This window comes from Notechis scutatus, chromosome 4, assembly GCF_049901735.1.
Source record: "Notechis scutatus isolate UNSWTSFEM ecotype Mainland chromosome 4, rNotScu1.2, whole genome shotgun sequence".
In the NCBI taxonomy this organism is placed as follows: Eukaryota; Metazoa; Chordata; class Lepidosauria; order Squamata; family Elapidae; genus Notechis; species Notechis scutatus.
In genome coordinates, this window is record NC_142012.1 from 60,617,221 (window position 1) to 60,641,188 (window position 23,968).

The 23,968-nt window shown below is 42.6% G+C and overlaps 1 protein-coding gene across 1 annotated transcript in view; it reads left to right on the forward strand.

Moving 5' to 3' along the window:
• SCFD2 (sec1 family domain containing 2) overlaps positions 1 to 23,968 on the forward strand; it is a 172,001-nt gene that overhangs the window by 126,939 nt on the left and 21,094 nt on the right. Inside the window, exons 6-7 of the mRNA XM_087963528.1 lie at positions 228 to 376; positions 7,995 to 8,129. Of these exons, the coding sequence (XP_087819654.1) occupies positions 228 to 376; positions 7,995 to 8,129 (284 nt within the window). The remainder of the gene's footprint in view (positions 1 to 227; positions 377 to 7,994; positions 8,130 to 23,968) is intronic.

The following is a 23,968-nucleotide window of genomic DNA, read 5'->3' on the forward strand; positions in this document are numbered from 1 at the left end:
TATTTTGTAGCTGAATAACATAAACTGGTGAGTCTTTTAAAAACTCACAGCCAAGTTTTTCTTCTCTGCTGTAACTTATCGAATGTGGCATTCAAATGGATTGCTTTTTTTTACGGCGTTTGGCAAGTTTGCCAGACCCCCAGCAGGAGAACAAAGAAAACCTCAAGTTATAGGAACATGCCAGCCTTAAACAAATTTCCCCCTAACTCCGTTTTCCTTTGTTTCAGGTTGTGAGTCTTCTTCCACCAAGGTTACATTTGAAAAAGCCACGGCTGCAGTGAATGAGGTCTTTAAGAGCCTCAGGGACGTTACACGAGCTCGGACGCACATGAAACAGTTTAATTCTGTACATATCCCGGGAAGCCACAGCCAACAGGCAAGTTGACATGTGTTTTACTAATCAGTTTTCCTCTTTCTCACCCTGGCAGGCAACCAAAACTACGCTTTCCTGAACGTGACCAACGGGGTGGTGTTCAGATATAAAATCCATTTTGCTCCCCAGAAGTGGGCTTTTAGCACACATCTTGCTTCCATGTGCCATCGTGGGTTTTTTATTTTCTTTAGATTAATTGCTAAAACTGAAGCAATTCGTTTGAATGGTGGCGGCTTTACATTTAACATCCACGCAGCGTTCCCATAAATTTCTGAAAGCATACTGATTAAATATGTATGTATGTATGTATGTATGTATGTATGTATGTATGTATGTATATCCACCCTCCCCTCTCTCCCCTCTCCCTCTCTCCCTCTCCCTCTCTCTCCCTCCCTCCCTCTCTCTCTCTCCCTCCCTCTTTCCCTCTCTCTCCCTCCCTCCCTCTCCCTCCCTCTCTCTCTCCCTCTCCCTCTCTCTCCCTCTCTCTCCCTCCCTCTCTCTCTCCCTCTCCCTCCCTCTCTCTCCCTCTCCCTCTCTCTCTCCCTCTCCCTCTCTCTCCCTCCCTCCCTCTCTGTCCCTCCCTCCTCTCTCTCTCTCCCTCCCTCTCTCCCTCCCTCTCCCTCTCCTCTCTCTCTCCTCTCCCTCCCTCTCTCTCTCTCCCTCCCTCCCTCTCTCCTCCCTCTCTCCCTCCCTCCCTCTTCTCCCTCTCCCTCTCTCCCTCCCTTTCTCTCCCTCTCCTCTCTACCTCCCCATCTCCCTCCCCTCTCTCTTCCTTCCTTTCTCTCCCTCTCTCTCTCTACCTCCCTCCCTCTCCCCCTCCCTCCCTCTCTCCCTCTCTCTACCTCCCTCCCTCTCCCTCCTCTCTCCCTCCCTCCCTCTCTCCCTCCCTCTTTCTCCCTCTCTCTCTTTCTCCCTCTCTCCCCCCCGCATACCTTACCTTTCTGCTCTGATGAACGCTTGCTATGACTTCAAAATCTAAACATGAAATTGGAGAATTAAAAGTTATTTTATATATATATATATATTTACAAGTACAGCTTGAAACACTTAAAAGTCTGTCAAAAGAGACAACGTGTCTTTTCAAATGTTCTAAACTCTGGGAGTGCATTCCATAGCCTTTTGAGCAACCGAGGGGAAGGCCTCTCCTATCGGCTCCAAAGACAGATCTCTCACAGCGGGGACGTCTTCTAAAGGTCCTCTCCTGCTGATCTGAATAACGTCATAAATTCATAACGAGAGATGTGGAGCAGAATAATCAGAGCCTAAACTTTTCAGGGTTCTCAAAGCAACGCCCTAAATCGTGTCCAATGCAGGTCTTTTCCCTGCCCCAATTGGCGGCCAAGGTCCCACTACATTGTGCACTGCCTGAAATGTCTAGGTAGGCCACGTAAAAGACATTGCAGCAGTCAAGGCAGAGAGCCATCCTGGTGTAAATGATCTGATTGCCTCAGGCGCAGGCATAAGTGTATAAAATGACCCCTCGTCACAGCAAGAAATAGCTACAGCTGGGGATCAAGGAGCAGCCAGACAGCAAAGTTGATCTTTCAGAGAAATTGCAATCCCAATTAAAGGCGGGTGAACCTCAAATTCCCAAAAGTGAGTCCGCTGTCTTTCAACATCACTCCCATCTTTTGGGGGGATTTGGCTTAAGTTTATTCTCTCTCATATAACCAGTGGTGGTATTCAAATTTTTTTACTACCGGTTCTGTGGGCGTGGCTTGGTGGGCGTGGCAGGGGAAGGTTACTGCAAGATCCCATTCCCTCCCCACCCCACTAACCTGCTTTCCAGCTCCCTTCTCTTGTGCAGGGCAACCAAAGAAGACCCAGCCGATCAACTGGGACTCGGGAGGCAGAGAATAGATGGGGGCTGGGCCAGTCAGAGATGGTATTTGCCAGTTCTCCAAACTACTCAAAATTCCCGCTACCGGTTCTCCAGAACTGGTCAGAACCTGCTGAATACTCTCTCTGCATCCAGCCCATCAGTGAATTTAAGCAGATCATAAAGATACCACTTACTTCCCTGGTCTTTGCTGGAGATAGACCTGGTTATCATCATCATGCGTATGTTACCCTTCTCCAAACTGTAGGACAACTTGATTTTACACAGATTCTGATCAATGTGCTGGGCAAAATGGAGTCCTGTGGGCAGCCTTGGTACTGAATATCCCTTCATGTATCGATCTTGACCCTATTCCCTTCCCTGATGTCACTGTGTTTCACCCTATAGCCTCCCATCCACTGGAGGAAAGAAAAATGAAATTAATTGCAGCATAAAGCCAGAGGTGGGGAAAAGGAACAAAACCGGAACTGCACAGCCTTACAACAAAGGCAGAACTTTTTATGCCATCACCTAGATAGGGTAGCAAATTCCAAACACAGAAGCTTCAGGTTGCATTAAGCTGGACCAAATGTAATAGCAATAGCACTTAAATTTATATACTGCTTCATAGTGTGGCACAGCATTCTCTCATTAAGCCGCCCCAACCAAAATTGCCATTTCAATGCCCCAAAAAAGAGGGCGGGTTGGCTCTTTCCATGCCCCCGCCCCTTTTGCCCCCCCCCCCCCCCCCCCCAGCCGCCCCCCCCCCGGGCCCCCCCCCCCCCGCCCCCCCCCCCCCCCCCCCCCCCCCCCCCCCCCCCCCCACCCCCCCCCCCCCCCCCCCCCCCCCCCCCCCCCCCCCCACCCCCAAGCCCGGCCCCCCCCCCCCCCCCCCCCCCCCCCCCCCCCCCCCCCCCCCCCCCCCCCCCCCACCCCCACCAACCCCCCCCCCCCCCCCCCCGCCCCCCCAACCCCCCCCCCCCCCCCCTCCGAGGGGCCCCCCCCCCCCCCCCCCCCCCCCCCCCCCCCCCCCCCCCCGCCCCCCCCCCCCCCCCCCCCCGCCCGCGCCCGCCCCCCCCCCCCCCCCGCCCCCCCCCCCCCCCCCCCCCCCCCCCCCCCCCGGCCCCCCCCCCCCCCCCGTTGGAGGCCCCCCCCCCCCCCCCCCCCCCCCCGGGGGGCGCCCCCCCCCCCCCCCCCCCCCCCCCCCCCGCCGCCGCCGGGCCCCCCCCCCCCCCCCCCCCCCCCCCCCCCCCCCCCCCCCCCCCCCCCCCCCCCCCCCCCCCCCCCCCCCAACCCCCCCCAACCCCCCCCCCCCCCCAACACCCCCCCACCCACCCCCCCCCCCCCCCCCCCCCCCCCCCCCCCCCCCAAACACAAAAACAAACAAGGGGCAGCCAGGGTCAAAGTGTTTGGAGAGCATATTGCCCCCAACAATGTGCATCCTCATATTTACCGACCTCGGAAGGCTGAGTCACAATCAAACTCCTGACCATGGGCAGAGTTAGCCTGCAATACTGCATTCTAATAATCACTGTACCACCGCAGTTCAGGCTTACGTTAGTCTAAGTATAATTTATACTCAAGCTGTATATGAAAAGGTGACCATCCTTAGTGGATAGTTAAACAACTGTTGCAGCCTCAGCCCACTGATAAATCACTGTTAATATGTTCCATTTGTGAAATATGACTTGCCTTCCAAACAGTTCTTCATTACATCAGAAAAATAGTTATTCTTCTTAATTCCATACATTTGCTCTTTTTGTATCTTATCCAACTAAGATAACTAAGGGGTCAAACTATTTTCTAAAGCTATTTTTTTAAAAGCGCCTCTAGGCCAGACAAGGAATAATGGATGGAAACTGAACCAGGAGAGATTTAACCTGGAAATAAGGAGAAATTTTCTGACAGTGAGAACAATCAACCCATGGAACAGAAGTTGCCCTCGGAAGTTGTGGGAGCACCATCACTTGAGACTTTCAAGAAGAGATTGGACTGCCATTTGTCAGAAATGGTGTAGGGTCTCCCGCTTGGGCGGGGGGTTGGACTAGATGACCTATAAGGTCCCTTCCAACTCTGATTATCTGTTATCTGTTGCCTCATATTGCATAAATATGTTTCTTATTGAATTCACAACAAGCAATACACTAAAGAGTTGCATCTCCTAGAATAAGTGTAAAAATGTGTGATCAGAACGTTTCGGCTAGTGCTTCTAATTTTCTTTTGTCCTTGGGTAGAAGAAAAAAAGGATGTTGATGTTCCAATTAGCTGGATGAGGAAATAAATGTTGATGGCCGTAATTGCTTTGGAAAATAATTTTTCTTTCAAGTTCTTCAGATTAAGTGGTTAGTTTCTCGTTTGTTTTTCTTTGCCCCCCCCCCCCCTAAAATAAGCGGCAGTTCCGTTTATAATTTTCACAGCTTGATTCGGCATGAATTTTCTCAGAAAACTAGAGAGGGGCTTTCTTGGAATAACAAAAGTAAGAAATGTTGCCTGCTATTTTGTAAATTATAAGCTTCCTACTTAAATTGTTGCTATTCATTGTTTAATTCTTTAGATTTACAGTATAGTAATTGCATAAATCCATAAAATTGAATATGGTCAGTTTTTTTCACTAACTAAAAGCTTTTAATTATGTTGCAGTTTAATCCTGCATCATTCTAATAATGTGTGCGTTTATATCACAACAGATATTTATTTTAATCATGGATAGAGTTCTATTCAAATACGTAGTCTTCTACAATGATTTTCAGGGAATTCAAACCATTCAGCTCCAGTAATCATTAATGTGGCATAATTGAAGAATATCACGAAAGAGCATTTTGTAATATCGGTGAAATTATTTACCTAACAACCATCTGTGTTATTTGTTTAGAATTAGTGCATGTAATCCCTAATGCTTAACAGAGGAATTGCATGGGTGGGAAGTCAACAAACTGGTCAAAGACCAGATTTTCTCAGCCTTTGTCTCAACTAAATGGCATTTTTCTACGAGAGATACTCCAGACGTGGTTCTGTTTATCTCACTATAATATTTTCACATTTAAATATGGCTTTGTGGAAGGAACATTTGGGATGTTCAGGTAAACAGCCTTCAAGAGAAAGTGAGTGATTCCTCTAGCTTTGAAAGAGGTGAGGCTTTGCTTTCTCTCCAAGAGGCATCACAGGACCTAACCATCCTGAATTATTTTTGTCCAGGTTCCAACCTTCCCTTTTGGAGGAAGGAACAGAGTTCAACCCTGGACACTGTATAGCACTGATTCCACTGGTATACTCATTGATTGAAGAGACCCTCCTTATGTGCACTCATGCCTCATTTTACCTCAGTAGCAGTGGTGGGATTCAACCAGTTTGCACCTATTCACGAGAACCAGTTGTTAAACTTTCTGAGCAGTTCGGAGAACTGGTTGTTGGAAGAAATCTCCTTTTGTTTTTTTCCTGTTTACAGGGCTAATCCTGTAAGGAAGGGAGGAAGAAGACATCCTGGTGTTGTTTCTAGCCTAATCTTTATTGCCCTGTTTAGAGAAACTGCTCTGGTTAACCCTTAAAGCAGCTAAAGGTTCTTGGCAGCACGCCCAGACTTACTGTCGCCTGAGCTCCAGATGTTTTTTTTTTCTTTGCTGGTACTTTGCTGGGGCTTGACTTTCTTAAAAGGGAAGGGTTGTTTTAAGCTTTTTACACTGCTGTTGGGAGGAGATACTCCCCTGTTGGAGTTATTCCAGCTGGGATGCAATGATCAGCACTTTGAAGAAAAAATTGAATAACAAAGCAAAACAAAGCTGCCAGAAAGAAGCTTTTAATGACAAGGAACCAAGATGAGTGACAGTCAGATGTCAAGTTGGCCATGCCCATCCAGTCACATGACCACCCGGCCACGCCTACCCAGCTGGTCATTAGGGCAGAGAACCGGTTGTTAAATTATTTGAATCCCACCACTGCTCAGTAGACAAATCCAGGAGACAAAATGGCGTTTAACTCATATTTAAATTTAATTTCATATCTTTGATCTGCCCCAATGAATTCACTCGGCTGCCATTAAGTTCTCAATAAATAATTGATTTTCTCTTTCTATCACTTTAAAAGGTTTAAAAAATTTCCTCCAGCCTTGGAGAGTCCATTCATTTTTTATTTTTATTTTTTTGTAGAGGCAGGGGATATTACACATGGCCCACGATCTTCAGGTTGTATCCTGTTATTTAAAGTATGAGGAAATCTGAATCCCTTTGTCAAAGCCAGTAGCACTAGTAATAGCACTTAGACTTATATACCGCTTTATGGTGCTTTACAGCCCTCTCTAAGCAGTTTACAGAGTCAGCCTCTTGCTCCCAACAATCTTGGTCCTAATTTTACCCACCTTGGAAGGATGGAAGGCTGAGTCAACTTTGAGCCAGTGACAATTGAACTGCTAGTGGTGAGCAGAATTAGCCTGCAATACTGCATTCTAACCACTGCACCACCGTGGCTCTTGTAAGTAGAGGTAATCCTTGACTTACATCTGGTTGCTTAGAACAGTGGCCCCCCAACTTTTGGGGCACCAGGGACCACTTCCATGGAGAGAGGTTTTTCCGTGGACTGGAGGGCGTGTGATTTTTGTATGCAGCCTGCATACAAAATCAACTGGTTCTATAGAACCGGTCCAAACCGGTAGAATCCCACCCCTGCCTGCGGGCCAAATCCGGTCTGCAGGATGCTTAGATCTGGCCCGCTGGGCCACCCTGGAAACCATGAAGGACTGGCCTGCGGTGCCTCTGCTAGTGAAAATGGAGGTTGGGAAGACCTCTGGCAGAGCACTGCAGCAGGAGGCCGGTCAATAATGGGGCCCGGGAGGGCTGCATGTGACACCCTTGAGCTCCGTTTTCACTAGCAAAGGGCTGCAGGAGGCCGTTGTGGGTAAAACAGAGTTTGGGAGCCCGTTTCTGCTGGTAGACTGTGCGGGCCCCCACAGGCGCCCCTGACACGAGTCACATCAAGCTGGCCATGCTTACCCTGGCCACGCCCCCGCTCCCGAGGTCAAACACAACCCTAATTCAGCCCTTAATAAAACCGAGGTTGACACCCCTGATTTAGATTGATACCAGAGACCCCTTTTAAATCACTATCACTTAGAGACTAATTTTTCCGCAATACAAATAAGAGAAAAAATATGAATTAATTCACCTCAAATTGAAAGCACAGTTTAAACATCTATTGAGAACATAACCTCTCTGACGCATTTTTTTTAAAATAACAACAGGGGAATTAATTAAATGATATATAAGCTATAGGGGTGGCACACTCAAATTAGTAATTGTGGGGAAAACTTTTTTGAAATGTTTGAATTGAAATAGAATTTGTGAAATGATGAAATAAGAACATGCGATGAAATTGCAAACCTGACAGATAAAAGTATAAAAGTACAATGAATATGAAGATAAGAGAGTTATTTAAAGTTTAAGGAAATAGATTAAGGAATGTATTGGAAAATTTATAGAATAAGCTGGAGGAAAGTATTTGAGAAAAATAATGGAAAATATGTAAAGTAAGGGTAAGATATGCAATTAAATGTGAAAGATGAGTACGTAATTATAGTCATGTTTGTATATGGAAATGTGAAAACCTGGAATCATGCTGTTCGCTAAAAAAAGATGTTTTTAAATGTGGAAAACTCAAATAAAATTTTATTTAAAAAAACAACAGGGCCCTATCCTTCAATTTCCTGGAGGAAAACAACTTCCTATTTGTCCAGATGTTTATTAGTTATCATGTTCACTTTCAAAAATGTAATGTATTTAATTTTAACTACTAGGGGTGATTTTATTGTTTTAGGCCTCTTATAAACCATTGATGAAGCAAGTGGTGGAAGAGATTTACAATCCCGATCGACCTGATCCTGTTGATATTGAACACATGTCTTCTGGGCTGACAGATCTTCTGAAAACAGGATTCAGCATGTTTATGAAGGTAAGGCAATCATATGACTGATCACAATGCCATCCGATTAAAATTTTATTGCAGAATTTTATTATAAGCAGATAACGCCATTTATTCCCCCCTACTTATTTCCTATCTGAAATGTTTATACCTTTTGGGGTGACATTCCAAGAAGATCAGTGGTAGCATATGTAACACTAGTGGGGTACCCGTGCTTCACTACAAAACTATGTGATCGGGTAAGGTTTTGGGGAGGAAAATAAGGGGGGGAAATTTTGCCGTTGTCTTCCAGCATCCATCGGTATTCATCTGGCTAGTGTCCTGTCAGTGTGTGAGAGAGTTGAGGGCTGTTTGGAAATTGAAACAGTATTTGCTGTGTGAGCAAGAAGGAGACAGCAAGGAGCCTGGGAGTGGCTTAGCTGAACTGAAATTGGAAGAGATTTCTTTTCAGGTGCGGAGAGGGAGTAGAACTCCTTAGCATCAGAGTGTGTTAATAATAATGTACAAAATACTAATGTTGTGATGGTCATTTCGAAAAATCTTTTCTTAGTGAGCACCTAGAAGCCAAGAGGAACATACGTGCCAAATTTCAAGTTTGTAGGCTTTACGGTTCTGGAGATTCTGTGATGACAAATGAGTGCTTTTTCACTTTTATATATATAGATTAACAGATGATGATCAATGATAGGGATTAATTGATGGCCCAACTTCTATCCCTGTTACGTGGCAGTTGTTTATCTGTCCCATTAATTGATAGAATCACAATGGTCTGTTGAGTATGTTGAGAAATAGAAAAATCTCATTATTAATCATGGCAGTGGTGCAGTGGTTAGAATGTGGTACTGCCGACTACTTCTGCTGACTGCCGGCTGACTGCAATTTGGCAATTTGAATCTCACCAGGCTCAAGATTGACTCAGCCTTCCATCCTTCTGAGGTCGGCAAAATGAGGATCCAGATTGGGGTTTTTTAAAAAACAAATTTTATTCAATTTTTCACATAAAAACAAAAAGCTCTTTTAGTGGACAACATATTTCCGGGTCATCACTTTTACATACAAATATGACAACAGTTATACATTCATATATGCATACTTAATTCTACTATTACCTTTTCCATTTCAAACTTTCCGAAAGGAGAGAAACAAGCAATTTAATCCTAGTCTCTTACATTAATCTCAATCAAAACATCTTTTTGTTCCATTGCAATTATTTCAAATATAATCCTTTAATATTTATTTTAAAAATAAAAGTAACAATATATGTTTGCCTAATAAAAAAAAGTTACCAATGTCTCTCCTTCCTTTTAATAGTCTGTATTAGCTTATTAATTTAAGTAGTTCTTTAATCTGTCATATTTGCTTTCCATCACACATTCTTTCTATAAATTTTAGGTTAATACAAGTTTTAACATACACACACACAAAGAAACAAGTATAGGTTTCCCCCTATTACTGCTTTGAGTGTGACACCTCAGTGGTTAAAATATACCTTTATTTCCTCATCTTAATTCCCAATAAACCATTATTTTTAAGTAGTTACAATAATAATCATTACATCTTTTCATTTGGATTCCGTAACATATTTCCCCCCCTTAATTTTATTTCTAATTTCAAAGGAAGTAAAAGGGGAAAAAATTGACTATTCAATTTCTGGTCACTGATATTAACCTCATTTTTAAACATCTTCACATCCATTTCAATTATTACAATTTCTTCAATAAACCTTAACTTTTCTTTTGACAATAAAAATAAAGATATATATTCATCTAATAAAAGTTATCAATATCTATCCCTCCTTTAATAATCTATGTTACCCTATTTTCTAAGTATTTTTTTAAATTGCAAATATATTCTTGTTACCCCTTGTCATCCTGCAGAATCCCCTTTTTAATTCATCAACCATTATCTCTGAAGAAACTATTTCTTTTCATCATTTTATTATTTCCATAATTCTTTATTTCATGCACCTGTTTCTTACTGCCTCTCCTCCCCCCCTTTTTCCCATATCTTTTCTCATTCTGGTTTATATCCCTCTCTTTCTTGATATCTTCCTTTCCCCTTTTCTGCTGGATCTTTCTACCTTCTACCTTTCTACCTTCACGGGTATTCCCTTTTTTGATTACCTTCTTAAATCTCAACTTTTTAACCTTCCTTCTTTCCCCTCGTTTTTGTAGTGTTCTTTATGTTAATTCTCTATTTAAAATGTCTTCTCCTTGAATCGACTCCTCCTCCTCTAAAGTTCTTTCTTCTTGTTCTTCAATCACCATTTCCATTTCTTCTAACACAGAGCAAAGTGATTCCTGTTGTACTTCTCTCATATTTTTAAGTTCCATTTTTAATTCGCAAAGAGATATCATCATTACACACTCTTATATTTTATAATAGTTAAAGTCCACAAAAAACACTTTTACTTTCCTTCTTTCTTCTTCCAGTTTTCTAAAGTTCTCAGTTGTTCCAGCCCAGGGTCTATACCAAAAACGTCAATCAATCCCACAATCAGTCTTTCCTTGCTTCTTTCTTTAATCTGGTTCAGCTTTCACTTTCTAAGATTCTTACTTTGTTTCAATATTTCTTTAACGTTATATCAACACAAGTTCATACAGAAACAGGATGCTTTCCCTTTTGTTTGAATTCAAGTTTTTGTCAGAAGATGGCACTCTCCATTATACAAACTTCTCACTTTTTTCCCCTATTTTTTTATTTAGGGTTTTTCAAACCTCAATATTCCAGCACAATCCAGTCTCCAATTTGTAAATTTTATTATTATTATTTGACAATCTTAAGTCCAGCTTTATTTTATGCGTGTTTATTGCCAAAATATTTTAGTCCAATTTAATTAAGTCTTTAGTTCCGGCTTCTTCCTTTCCCGGTTCGAAGCCCCGCTTAGCTGTCAAAATTATTTTCTTATTTTTTTCCTGTCCCTTTGTATTTCCGCCGCTCACTTTTCTTTTCTTAAAAGTTCAATGTTACCTTAATCCCGGGGTACTTTTTGTTTAGTTGTTTCATCCAATTGTCCCGGTTCAGATGTTATCCACCTCTTTCTTCCCTCCTGCACAAATCTTAATCCAGCTGAGGTGACTTCGGGGTGGCCATTGTAGACCATCGCTTCAGTCGTCTTCGGGGGGGGGGGAGACCAAGCCCAGGAGGGGAGATGCGGCTCCCCTCAACCTGGCTTGTGGCTTCCCCTTACTCCACCGCCCCTCCAAGGCAGCTTCAGCCCCTAATCGCAATGATCGGGGCTCTCCGATGAAAGAGGACAGACCATAGCCACGGACAGTCGCGATCTACAGTCTGTCAGCGAGGAGGACTCAACCCGGAAGTTGAGGATCCAGATTGTTGTGGGGGCAATAGGCTGATTCTGTAAACTGCTTAGAGAGGGCTGTAAAGCACTATAAAGTGGTGTATAAGTCTAAGTGCTATTGCTATTTCTATTATGGGAATTAAATGTCCACTCCATTATGCCTTAGTGTTTTTCATCTCACCTGAGTTCCTGGAAGAAAAATAAGACACAAATCTAACAACAAAATACGTAAATAATAATGACCTTATATATTCACAACTCCAAATTTTAATTAACCTAATTTCACTGTTTTGTACCAAAAAAAGTATTTTTTTCTGGCTTTAAAAATAATCTGCCATTTCCCCACATCATAAATATGAAGCCTCTTAAGAGCTCATCTGTAGGAAGAATCATAAGAAATCCCTCCTTTTATTTCCATGCCCCCCCCCCCCCGAGAAGGCAAAGAAAAACCAAGAAGCTAAAACAGTCCCTGCCTTCCCAGCCAGAATGGCCTCATGTAACCCCTGTTAGAAGACTGAGACAGGCTGAATTGACAGGTTTAATTCAAAACCCCCACAGAATTCACATTATCCACCTTTCCCCAAGGCTAGCCTTCATCCTGATTACAAGCCAGAAAACCAGATAGGGACAACTGGAATATAGAAAGGCGCATTATTAATCTAATCAAATAACCCCACCAGGCATCTCAGTAAAAGTCCAGCAGGGTATCTACTCTACTCCCTCTGCCTTCGTGTCAGCTGTCCCAGAACTGATGCTTGAGTCACTTGAAAGATTCTTAAATAAATGGAGACCTCCTTTCCTGCAGCTTGCCTCCAAATTCATTCCTCCTGCGTCTTTTCCCCGCCTTGGAACTGGACCGGATTTTACTTCCAACAGATCCATAGTGTCATTAAACTGCTTTCTGCAATTTACAGATGGCAGTAGGTAGTTTTCTCCTTGTCATCAAATGAGAGAAAGCCTTCATTTCCCAAGTACTAAATCTTTCCATGAATATTTACTATTACTACACTAATATTTGCTCATATCAAAAGACAAGAATATTTATTTTAAAAAAAAACAACACCAAAGAAATGTCAAGGTACCTCTGCATGGTTTGTGATCTAGTTTGTTTTTTTTAATCAAAAGATTGGGGAACGTATGTTATTTGCAATATGGTACCATGAATTTCTGAGCCTTTTGCACTAGAAAAAGAAAAAAGGTTCTTATTGCATTTTCTACACTGACCTCCACATATATTTCCCAAATATAAATGTGTAGTTTTTTTCTGTTGTTATGTTTGCCACCATTCAAGTTGAACGTGGATGTGAAAAGTTGGACAGACCTGTCAAAATGTGAAAAGCATTCCTTGTTCTTTTTCCAAATCTGACAGGGTGGAGATAAAGAAAGATAGTGTTGAAAGGTTCTTCTGTCTTTTTCCTTCTCCCCTGCTTCCCCTCTAACCCCCAAAACCAGGACAAAGTTGGTACCCATACATTTCATGCATGTCACAAAAAAATATCCCTGGCACCACAGATCACTTTATGACCTGCCGTGGTGAAAGAAACCGCAGTCTATTTTAAGCAATGCATATTTTAAGCAACGCTCATATGTATGAAAAAGATTTAAGATTTTAAGGACAGGCACCGAGGGCAATGAATTGTACAATGAATTAAAAGCAGTAATGGCTTTGTTCAAAAGCCTTCTCAAAATAGCTCTCCTGAGCAGAGGAAAACAAATCAACTAGAAACGAGACATTTCCAAATGAGAAATGAAACAAAAAAACTTGCTTGTCTTTTAGCCAAGTGTGAATCACTTTTTTTTCCTCTGCCTGTGTTAGTTAAACTTGGCCCTTACTCTAGTTGCCTTCAAGGTCTTTGCTTGACCAGAAGAAGAGCTTTAGGGTATGCTCTCCTTGAGGTTTATGTATCCTTTGAAAATTATTCAGAAGTGCTTCCTAGCATAACATTAGGTCTCTGCTGAGTGTTAAAGTAGCCCAGGGGTGGGATTCAAATTTTTTAACAACTGGTTCTGTGGTCGTGGCTTAGTTGGTGGACATGGCTTGGTGGTCATGTGACTGGGTGGACATGGCTTGGTGGTCATGTTATTGGCTGGGTGTGGCCAACTCAATATCACTCACATTGAGGCACGCATCTCCTCGCCTGGCCTCTCATGACTGTGGGGATGCTGCAACAGTCGTAAGTGTGAAAAATGGTCATAAGTCACTTTTGTCAGTGCCATTGTAACTTTAAATGGTCACTCCACGCAAGCAAACTACCAGCAAAGGAGGGAAAAATAACTCCAGAGAGGTTCCTGGGACAGGAAGTCTAGTCCTGCCAAGAATGTAATAAGGGTTAACGGAGAGGCAGTTTCTGTAAGCAACACCAGAATGTTTCCTTCCTGCCTTCCTAACAGGATTAGGCCAGTAATTTCTTCTAACAACCGGTTCTCCGAACTGCTTAGAATGTTAACAACCCGTTCTAGCGAATAGGTGCAAACTGGTAGAATCCCACCCTGAAGTAGCCTGTTACCTTTATGCTTCTGCAAAACCAGAGGCAGGGGGAAAGTGCTGTGGTTATTTAAAAATCATGTTCACTTCAACTAATTGATTCCTTAAAGCAGAGATCCCCAGACTTGGCAACTTTAAGACTTGTGGACTTCAACTCCCAGAATTCTCCATCCATCTATGCTGAATTGAAGTCCACAAATCTTAAAGTTGCCAAGTTTGGGGACCCCTGCCTTAAAGCAATGCCATCTTGTTTTCAGGCTGGATCAGGAGTTTGAAAAACATTGGGCTACTTTCCTGAAGAGAAAGTCCGTTTGGTCTGGTGCAGGGGTGTCAAACTCTATTTCATTGAGAGGCGCATCAGGGTTGTATTTGACCTTGGGGGTGCTGGGAGGGGCGTGGCCAGAGTGGGAGGCAGCATGACATCGCTTGTACTGGGGGCCGCGTGTGGTGGTTGAGTGCTCTGCCAATAAAAACAGGCTCCTGAGCTCCAATTTTGGCTGCAATGGCCTCCTGCAACTCTCTGCCAGCGAAACTGGAGCCCTCCCAAGCTCTGTTTTCACTGGCAGAGGCACTGCAGGCCAGTTCTTCTCTATTTCCAGGGTGGCTCCGCAGGCCAGATCTAAGCACCCCGCAGGCCAGATCTGGTCCCTGGGCCTTGAGTTTGACACCCCTGGTCTAGTGGTTAAGGCACCAGGCTAGAAATCAGGAGACTGTGAGTTCTAGTCCAACCGTAAGCACAAAGCCAGCTAAGTAACCTTGAGCCACTCCATCTCACTTAGTACTAGGAAAGAGGCAATGGAAAACCACTTCTGAAAAACCTTGCCAGGAAAACTGCAGGGACTTGTCCAGTCCAAAAGAGACTTAATTTGTATGTCCCACACAAAAAAATCTTTAATGAAGAGCAGAGGATGGAGTAAGAGAGCCATGGGATGGGAGGAGTGTCCAAAAAGTCAAGATGACAGCTGTGTCTGCAATTGAAGCCCCAGCCTTATTACATAGTGTTAAGGTCTTGGGATTTAAGAGCCAGCCAGCAGAGAAGCTGATGCAATATAAGCTGATGCAATAAGAATGAATCAGCATAGCATGGGTATTTCCCTTTAAGATCTACCCCTTTAAGAGGTGTTTATATAAAGGCAGCCATTAGAGGGTGTGTTCTCTTTCCTTGTGTCCAGTATTCATTGCAGAGTTCTCTGTGTAGAGAAAAGAAGTTTGATTGCTTGTAAGGTATTTTGCCTACCATGCTTATTTCTATATATGTCTTGTAGATAAATCACTATTAAATGCCTAAGTCTCTGTGTGCTGTGTTGCTCCTGGGTTGGCTCATAATGGTAGTCACGCTGCAAACGCTCTGACACATAGTACACATTTCAGGGTGGCAGAGCTTCAGTCACATGGCCATGACCACCATCTTGAGTTGGAACTCCCCTTACTACCATTATGGACAACCACGCCTCTGCTTGTGCAAGATTGGGAGCTGCCTTCTAAATCCTTTGACGAAGTATGGATAGTGGTACACTTCCAAACAGGAAGCTCATGAAAGAGGGCGGTAGGTTTGACTCATATGAAATCACGTTCCAGGTATGGAATGTGAGAGAAAGTTCAACTTTAACTAATTTGCACTTTGTCAGCTGACTTGCAGTTAACGCTGTATTTCTAATTCCTAAATTTTCCACTTCTGCTCCCCAATAAAAATAAAGTAGCCTGCAAAAATGCATAGGTTAGCAGGAAGCCCGCAGAAAATCTCATCGTATTATTTTGCATACTCAATTTATTACGCATTTACTTCAATAGTTTTATTTGTAAGATCAATATCCTGTCTTGTTATTACTTCAGAAAACTAATGCCAAGAATTTATTTTAAGCAAAATAAATTTAAGGCTGGAAAAAATGAGAAGGGGAGCAAAATCACAATTTTGAAGATTTCTCTTTCTCTTTTTCAAGATCATCTAATATTATCCAGCTGTTTTTCATTACAACTATAGTCAAACTTTCCCCTGGGGTCAGATCCTGGCTGTACTTGTCTCCTTCTTTTTGAGTCCAAATAATGAGAATCTACTCTATGGCATTCACAAGGCAGGATAGAGAGTGGGGAGGGAAATATGCTACAGAAATCCTTCTCATCAATCTGCATTTCATTTTAAGAACACATACTGACATCCAAAGCTGTTTCTTCTAAATATCATTATTTTGCTTTAATGAATTTAAAAGTAAGGATAAGGCTGTGCCCTAGGCCAGTGGTAGCTAATCTTTTTGGGCTCCTGTGCCAAAAATTGCACATGCGCCAGCATGCACGCACTCATGTGCCAGCACCCAGAATGCAATGCGCCCCCCCTCCCCACGCCCCCTGTGCATGTGTGTACAATCACCCCCACCCCCTTACCTGTACTGCGCCTCACAGCTGTTTTTTCGGATGATTTGAGGCCTTTTTCAGTCTCCCAGAGGCTTGGAAAAAGCCTCTGCAAGTCTTTTCAGAATGAATTATAGGCCCATTTCGTTACTTCCGGTATTACAGGAAGTGACGAAACGGGCCTATCGTCCTGAAAAGCCTTGCAGAGGCTTTTTCCAAGCCTCTGGGAGACTGAAAAAGGCCTCAAACCACCCAGGGAAAAAAAATCAGCTATGAGGCACGCGCATGCACAGTGAGGGCAGTTTGCCTGCAGCTTGCGTGCCGGCACAAATGGCTCTGCGTGCCACCTGTGGCATGCGTGCCATAGGTTCGCCATCACGGCCGTAAGCTATAATATATTTTCTTGCTGCATTGCATGTCACAAGGTAATGGGTGTAATCTGCAGACTGTTTTTTTAGTGCAGCCTCGTAAATAAAGTGTAAAATTATTGGCCTACAAAAAAGTATTAATAGTAGATGGAGGGCAGTATCGACCCAATTTCCATCATTCCTATTATTGCATGTAGAAAAGGAACATTCTTCTTCTCCCAAAAGATGCCTCTAGCTGTGGTTTCTATGCTTTGTTCCTCTTTTAACCAGACATTCACTTCCTCTGCACCTAGAAGGAGCATTAATGTAGATGTTATCGGTTGCAGGAATTGGGTATGTCTAGTTTAATGAAAAGAAGAACATGGGGCAACAGGATAGCCACGTTCCAATATCTACGGGGCTGCCACAGAGAAGAGGGGGTCAATCTATCCTCCAAAGTACCCGAAGGTAGGACGAGAAGCAACGGATGGAAACTAATCAAGGAGAGGAGCAATCTAGAACTAAGGAGAAATTTCTTGACAGTCAGAACAATTAATCAATAGAACAACTTGACTCCAGAAGTTGTGAATGCTCCAACACTGGAAGTTTTTAAGAGGAGATTGGACAATCATTTGTCTGAAATGGTGTAGGGTTTCCTGCTTGGACCAGAAAACTCCCAAGGGTCCCTTCCACCAATGGGTGGGCTGCTATAGGTTTGCGAGGACCCGTTGCTAACGTTATGGCTGGTTCGGAGAACCGCCGAATCCCACCCCTGGCTGGTCCCTCCCACCCCATCCCTCCCAGGAGTCTCCATGCGGCCCGTTTTGGATGCAAGGTAAGTGCAGGGCCCGCGTGGAGGCTTGGAGAGGGGGAAAAAACCGGCCTCCTGGAAGTCTGGAAACGAGCCCGAGGACCTCCGGAACCCGGGGGAGGCCGTTTTTGCCCTCCCAGAATCTCGAGGAAATCCTCCAGAGCCCAGGGAAGGTGAAAACAGCCCCGCCGCTCTGGTGCAGGAGGCCAATTAGACCACGCCCACCATGGCCACACCCACCCAGCCTAGGACTACATTTTTTGGCAGCTGCAGCACATTGCTGGCTCATATTTAAGTGATTGTCCAGCAGGACACCTAGATCTTTCTCACAGATACTACCTGTTGAGCAAGGTCCCACCTATTCTATACTTGTGCATTTGATTTTTCTGTGCCAAATGTGTAGGACCTTACTTTTCTCACCACTGAGTTGCATTTTATTGGATAGGGCTCAGTGTTCAAGTTTTGTCAAGAACCTTCTGTACCTTCTATCATGAGTTTTATCTTCTATCTTCAGCAGTGTTGGCTGCAAACTGTGTTTCTCAACCAGTAATAGAAATATTATTATACCTTCATGCTGCTTCATAATTTGTGGATCAGTTGGGCTCCTAACTGGAAGTTCTCTCCTATAGTCTTTCAGATTTCTTCCTTGTTTCTTTTTTTATCCAATTTTTATCCAAATTAAAATAATATTCACAAGTACATTTTTCATACGTTGTAATTAGAATTGTAACCTGGAGCCATTGTACAGATTCGTAATTTCCTTTTGTGCTATTTCTGTTTCAAAATAGCAAATCTCCATTTTTGAGCAAGAGAATATACGTTTCATAATAAATAACTTCTACTTCTTTGATGTATTGGGGACAGCTCCCCTTTTAATTCGTCCATTCCTTGAAGTTTTGAAATCAGAAGCCCATCCAAATGTGATTCCTCATGTTTTCAGCACCAATAATTTGTGCTGACTGACATGCAGTATATAAATTCACATGCTGGAGTATGGTATTGAAATATTGGAAGCAGAAACTGGGAATGAGTTTAGAGATGGTTTCCAAATAATGACATTACTTTTAATTTTAAAATATGCCACCTACACCCGTGTGTGTGTGTGTGTGTGTATTTGTTCCTCTGCATCCCTTTGAATTTGAAGGGAAAATGCTCCTTTGCATGGGGCAGAGAGTTGCTCATATCCTTAAAGCGGATGCATCTGATGTTGTGTTGCTGTCCTTTATAGCTACAATGTGAACCCATGAGGGAAAAAATATCAGATTTGGAATCCATCCATGTGTATTCTATTTTTCTAAGGTCCTGTGTAGCCCACATGCAGGCCTGTATAACAAAAAAATATTAAAAGGCCTGGATAAAAATGAAATGTGAATCCTTCTGTAACCGCTAGGGGGCGCTCTCAATTGCAAGAACAGTCTGTACCATGTTATCCAAGCCTGCGGTGGAAAACACCCACTCTGCCAGGGGCATCCATGACAGGACCTGGAAAAGGTTTCCCCGTTGAAGAAAATCTGGCATGAGTTTCGTGGGTGTAAGCCGTCCCAGGTGTAGCCCATTCCTCCGTCATTTCTACCACTCTCCAGTGTCCACCACCGGAATGGGACAACTTGTCACGGCCAACACACTGCGGCCAACTCATAGCCAGGACAACTTAACAACTCAGTTCAATTGTTCAAAATAAACTTTAAAATATTTTTTATTTTTGCCATTCACATGTCATTCTGTTCCTCCTCTTGCATCCTTTCTTTAATGATTCTATTCCACCATTTCTTTCATATTTATGTAATATTGGTCCCACAGTGAGTTGGCTGTGGCGAGTTGGCAATGGCAGATCATCATAGAGTAGAGTGGAATGGAATGGAATGGAATGGAATGGAATGGAATAGAAAATGGAATAGAAAATGGAATGGAAAAGAAAAGAAAAGGAATGAAAAGAAAACAGAATGGAATAGAATAGAATATGGAATAGAATATGGAATAGAATATGGAATAGAATATGGAATAGAAAGTGGAATGGAATAAAATGGAATAGAAAATCGAATGGAATGGAATAGAATAGAAAATAGAAAAGAAAAGGAAAAGAAAAGAAATGAAAAGAAAACAGAATGGAATGGAATGGAATAGAATAGAATGGAATGGAATAGAATATGGAATAAAAAATTGAATAGAAAATGGAATGGAATAGAATAGAATATGGAATAGAAAATGGAATAGAAAATGGAATAGAAAATGGAATGGAATAGAATAGAAAATGGAATAGAAAATGGAATGGAATAGAATAGAAAATAGAAAAGAAAAGAAAGGAAAAGAAAAGAAAAGAAATGAAAAGAAAACAGAAAAGAAAAGGAATGAAAAGGAATGAAAAGAAAACAGAATAGAATAGAGTAGAGTAGAGTAGAGTAGAGTAGAGTAGAGTAGAGTAGAGTAGAGTAGAATTCTTTATTGGCCAAGTGTGACTGGACACCCAAGGAATTTGTCTTGGTGCATAAGCTCTCAGTGTACATAAAAAGGAAAAAAAATACATTCATCAAAAATCATTAGATACAACACTTAGTGATAGTCATAGGGTACAATAAGCAATCAAATCATACTAGGAAACAGTCAGTAAAAATTATTATAAATAAAATAATCTTAGACCCATCCAATAAAAACCATAGACCCATCCACCAGTCCCTGCTGTTTCCTTCTATAGGTGCCCTCTCCCCTCTGCAAGCCAGCCAAGCAGGGAATAGCCAGGTCTGTCTCAACAGTTCCCTGGTGATGGGCGGACAGGCTCCATGGTGAGGGCAGCCTTGAAAATGCAGCTTGCATTGCCGGAAGGAAACATGTTTTTGAGAGATTCTCTTTAGCGAAGGAGGAAGGATGCACAGCAAACCCAACTCTTCATCTTCTTCCAGCCATAAAGCAGTTGGACAATTCATACCACACATTAAACCCGAAGCAAAGCAACCACTTTTTGTGCTTAGAGGTTACAACTATACTTTGTAATGCTAAAATCATGGGAAAATTTCCCTTTGCCCCCCCCTTTTTTTTTTTTTTTTTAGGAAGGGTTGGAGGATTTTAAGGGGCGAAATTCATTCATGGCGTCAAGCCAGCACAGTCTTAATGCTCTCATTCTGATTTGGGCCAGGTGTGTATAAAAACCGTGACCCTAAAAGCGATCCAAAATTCAATGTTGAATTTTAGTAACGTGATCCGAGATCGTTCTGAAAACAGCAAAAATGATTCTGTAGTATTTGCAATACCTCACTGAGCAGGGAGTTGCCAAGCCGTGTCTTAATGCAACGTGCGAACCTTAGCTGGTGTATAAAATCTTTTTCGTGGTCCTTTCCAGAGGTGGTCTTCAGCAGGTTCTGACCAGTTCTGGAGAACGGGTAGCGGAAATTTTGAGTAGTTCAGAGAACCGGCAAACCCCACCTCTGACTGGCCCCGCCCCCATCTATTCTCCGCCTCTCGAGTCCCGGCTGATTGGCTGGGTCTTCTTTTGTTGCCTTGCACAGGAGAACAGAGCTGGAAAGCAGATTAGTTGGGTGGGGAGGGAATGGGGATTTTGCAGCATCCTTCCCCTGCCACGCCCACCAAACCACACCATGCCCACCAAGCCACACCCACAGAACCAGTAGTAAAAAAATTTGAATCCCACCACTGGTCCCTTCACTCTCAACAGCAGGGAGGGTGCTCTCAATCATGCTCCTTATCCAATGTAAGAGGTCGCAGAAAAAATAAAGTCTTTTTTTTTCTCTTTAACCTCTCCCTTCTTTCTTAGTTACTATCACTGCCAGCCATCACAGAGGGATGTGAAACAGCTAGAGTTACTCAGTAATTGCTAATGTGTATAAAAACTTATACACAAGCACAAAACGTCATTCCTTGTGTTTGAACCACACAGGCTTTGCTATGTAAATTTTGTAGTCTTACAATGGATTTGCAGAAATGTTTTTCCCATTAGGAGGCACATACTTTGAAGGCACATAAATCAAGCCCACATGGCATTCAAAATTGGAATTCTTTCTTTCTTTCTATCTATCTATCATCTATCTATCTATCATCTATCTTTCTATCATCTATCTATGTCATCTATCTATCCATCCATCTATCATCTATCTATCTATCATCCATCTATCCTCTATCATCTATCATCTATTGATCTATATCATCTATCTATCGTCTATCTTTCTATCATCTATCGTCTATCTATCTATATCTATCTATCATCTATCTTTCTTTCTATCTTTCTTTCTATCATCTATCTATCTATCATCTTTCTTTCTATCATCTATCTATCTATCTATCTATCTATCTATCTATCTATCTATCTATCTATCTATCTATCTCTAGCTCTTATCTATCATTTGTTTATGTGAGCAGCCCTGGAAAATTATTCACTGGTGGTTTTTAATATGTGAAAATATGGAAGAACTCAAGATTCTCCTTTGTAACTCCATATTTGTGCACATCAAAGAAATAAGGGGGTATTTTAACATAACAATAACAGAATAACAGAATTGGAATGTCTTGGAGGTCTTCCCCTTGCACAAGCAGGAAAGCTTATACCATTCTGGACAAATGGCTATCCAGTCTCTTCTTACACACATACATACATACATACATACATACATACATACATACATACATACATACATACATACATACATACATACAGATAGAGAGACACACACACAAACTCTCCTCACAGTGATGTCAGAAGAAAAGATGGAGGGAAGCATACCATCCCAAAACTCACTGTAGTTGATCCTCATAACATTAAAGTATGGTTAGCCTTGCATCTGCTCGGCAGTGGTGGGATTCAAATATTTTTACCACCAGTTCGGTGGCATGGCTTGGTGGGCGTGCTTTGCGCACATTCATACACTTTGCATGTGCGCACACACCAAACGCACACTTTGTGCAGGCGCACAAGCGTTCTAACTCACCTCCTGCAAGCCTGCACTCTCCTGGTCACTTCAGCAGCTGCCGCGCGGCACTCTTCTGTGCCGCGCAAAGCAGCTGTGCTTCAAATTCAACGGATAAAGGTGAGTATGGGAGCCCAGGCGGGCAGGTGGGCCCAACAGCAGAGCGGTGGAGAGAACCGGTTTGGTCTTTGCTGTTCATTGCTGCTACCAATTAGGCCGAACCGGGCCAAACCGGTAGAATACCACCACTGCTGCTCAGTCTATATCAGGAGATGAAGTTACTTCAGTAACTTATTCCAGTTGACATCTGCTAACATTTCTCTTTTCACTCGGTTTTAAAGGAAATCTAATTTATTACGTGTATTTTTACAACTAACAAGATAATATTGAACCATGACATTTTCTAATTCAGTGGAAGGGAATATAAGTGTATCAATCAATTAATCAAATATTTATTTTAGCATAGAGCAGAATGTGTAGACAGCTTTTGCGCATATAATGCTAGAAACAAGAAACAGCCATAATTATGCACATATTGTTTGGTAGCATGCCCCATTAAAATGACTGAATACTATATCTGCTATATCAGTGATCCCCTTAGTATATTGTTTCTTCTGCTGGAAGAGAATTCAGCTGGAAGAAACTTGAAGGCAAACACATTTGTTTACATATGCAAGCACATACACGTGCATATTCTATCTATTTAACCATCTCACACTATACCAGCATGGTAGATGGTAGCCCATAATTTTTAACGATGAGAGCTCCGTCCTGCAGTTTATCGATTCAGGATAACAAGAATGTTGCACAGGAAGCCAGATGATTATTTATCAGCCCACACAGGACCAGCTTGGTAGATTAGAAGCCATAACCAAGGAAGAAGCCTTCATATGTCAGTGGATTAATCTGGAATAAAACAACAACAATAGAGGAGGAGGAGGAGGAAGAAAGAGGAGGAGGAAGAGGAGGAGGAGGAGGAGGAGGAGGAGAAGAAGAAGAAGAAGAAGAAGAAGAAGAAGAAGAAGAAGAAGAAGAAGAAGAAGAAGAAGAAGAAGAAGAAGAAGAAGAAGAAGAAGAAGAAGAAGAAGAAGAAGAAGAAGAAGAAGAAGAAGAAGAAGAAGAAGAAGAAGAAGAAGAAGAATCGCATTATTAAAGATACTTATGACAAGTGTCAAATGGAAACTCAACCTTAAATGATACAACTGCAACAATGAGCAATAGTGAATATCCAACACTATCAGTAAAACCACTGTGGGAAACAGAATTTAGATAGAATTGGGCATGGAGAAGTCTGTTCTAAAACTTCAGAGCTTTCTGTTCTGTATTGAAGCTTGTAGCCACACTTCTATTTCCAGATTCGCTGCATTTTAATTCTGACCTTCCTCCAAGGAACCAAAACCAAAATAGGTAGTTATATTTCCACGCATATACATCTTGAGTATTGCTTGCTCACTGCCAGGAGTACGATTCTGACCGGCTCAAAGTTGACTCCTCCTTCTATCAGCCGAGGTCGATAAAATGAGGACCCAGACTGTTGGGGGCAATGTGCTGACATTGTAAACTGCCCAGAGAGGGATGCAAAGCACTAAGAGACTATATATAAGCCTACTAGCTGTCACTATTGCTATTAGCACTGAGAATCTGATTTCATTGCTCTGCATAGAAA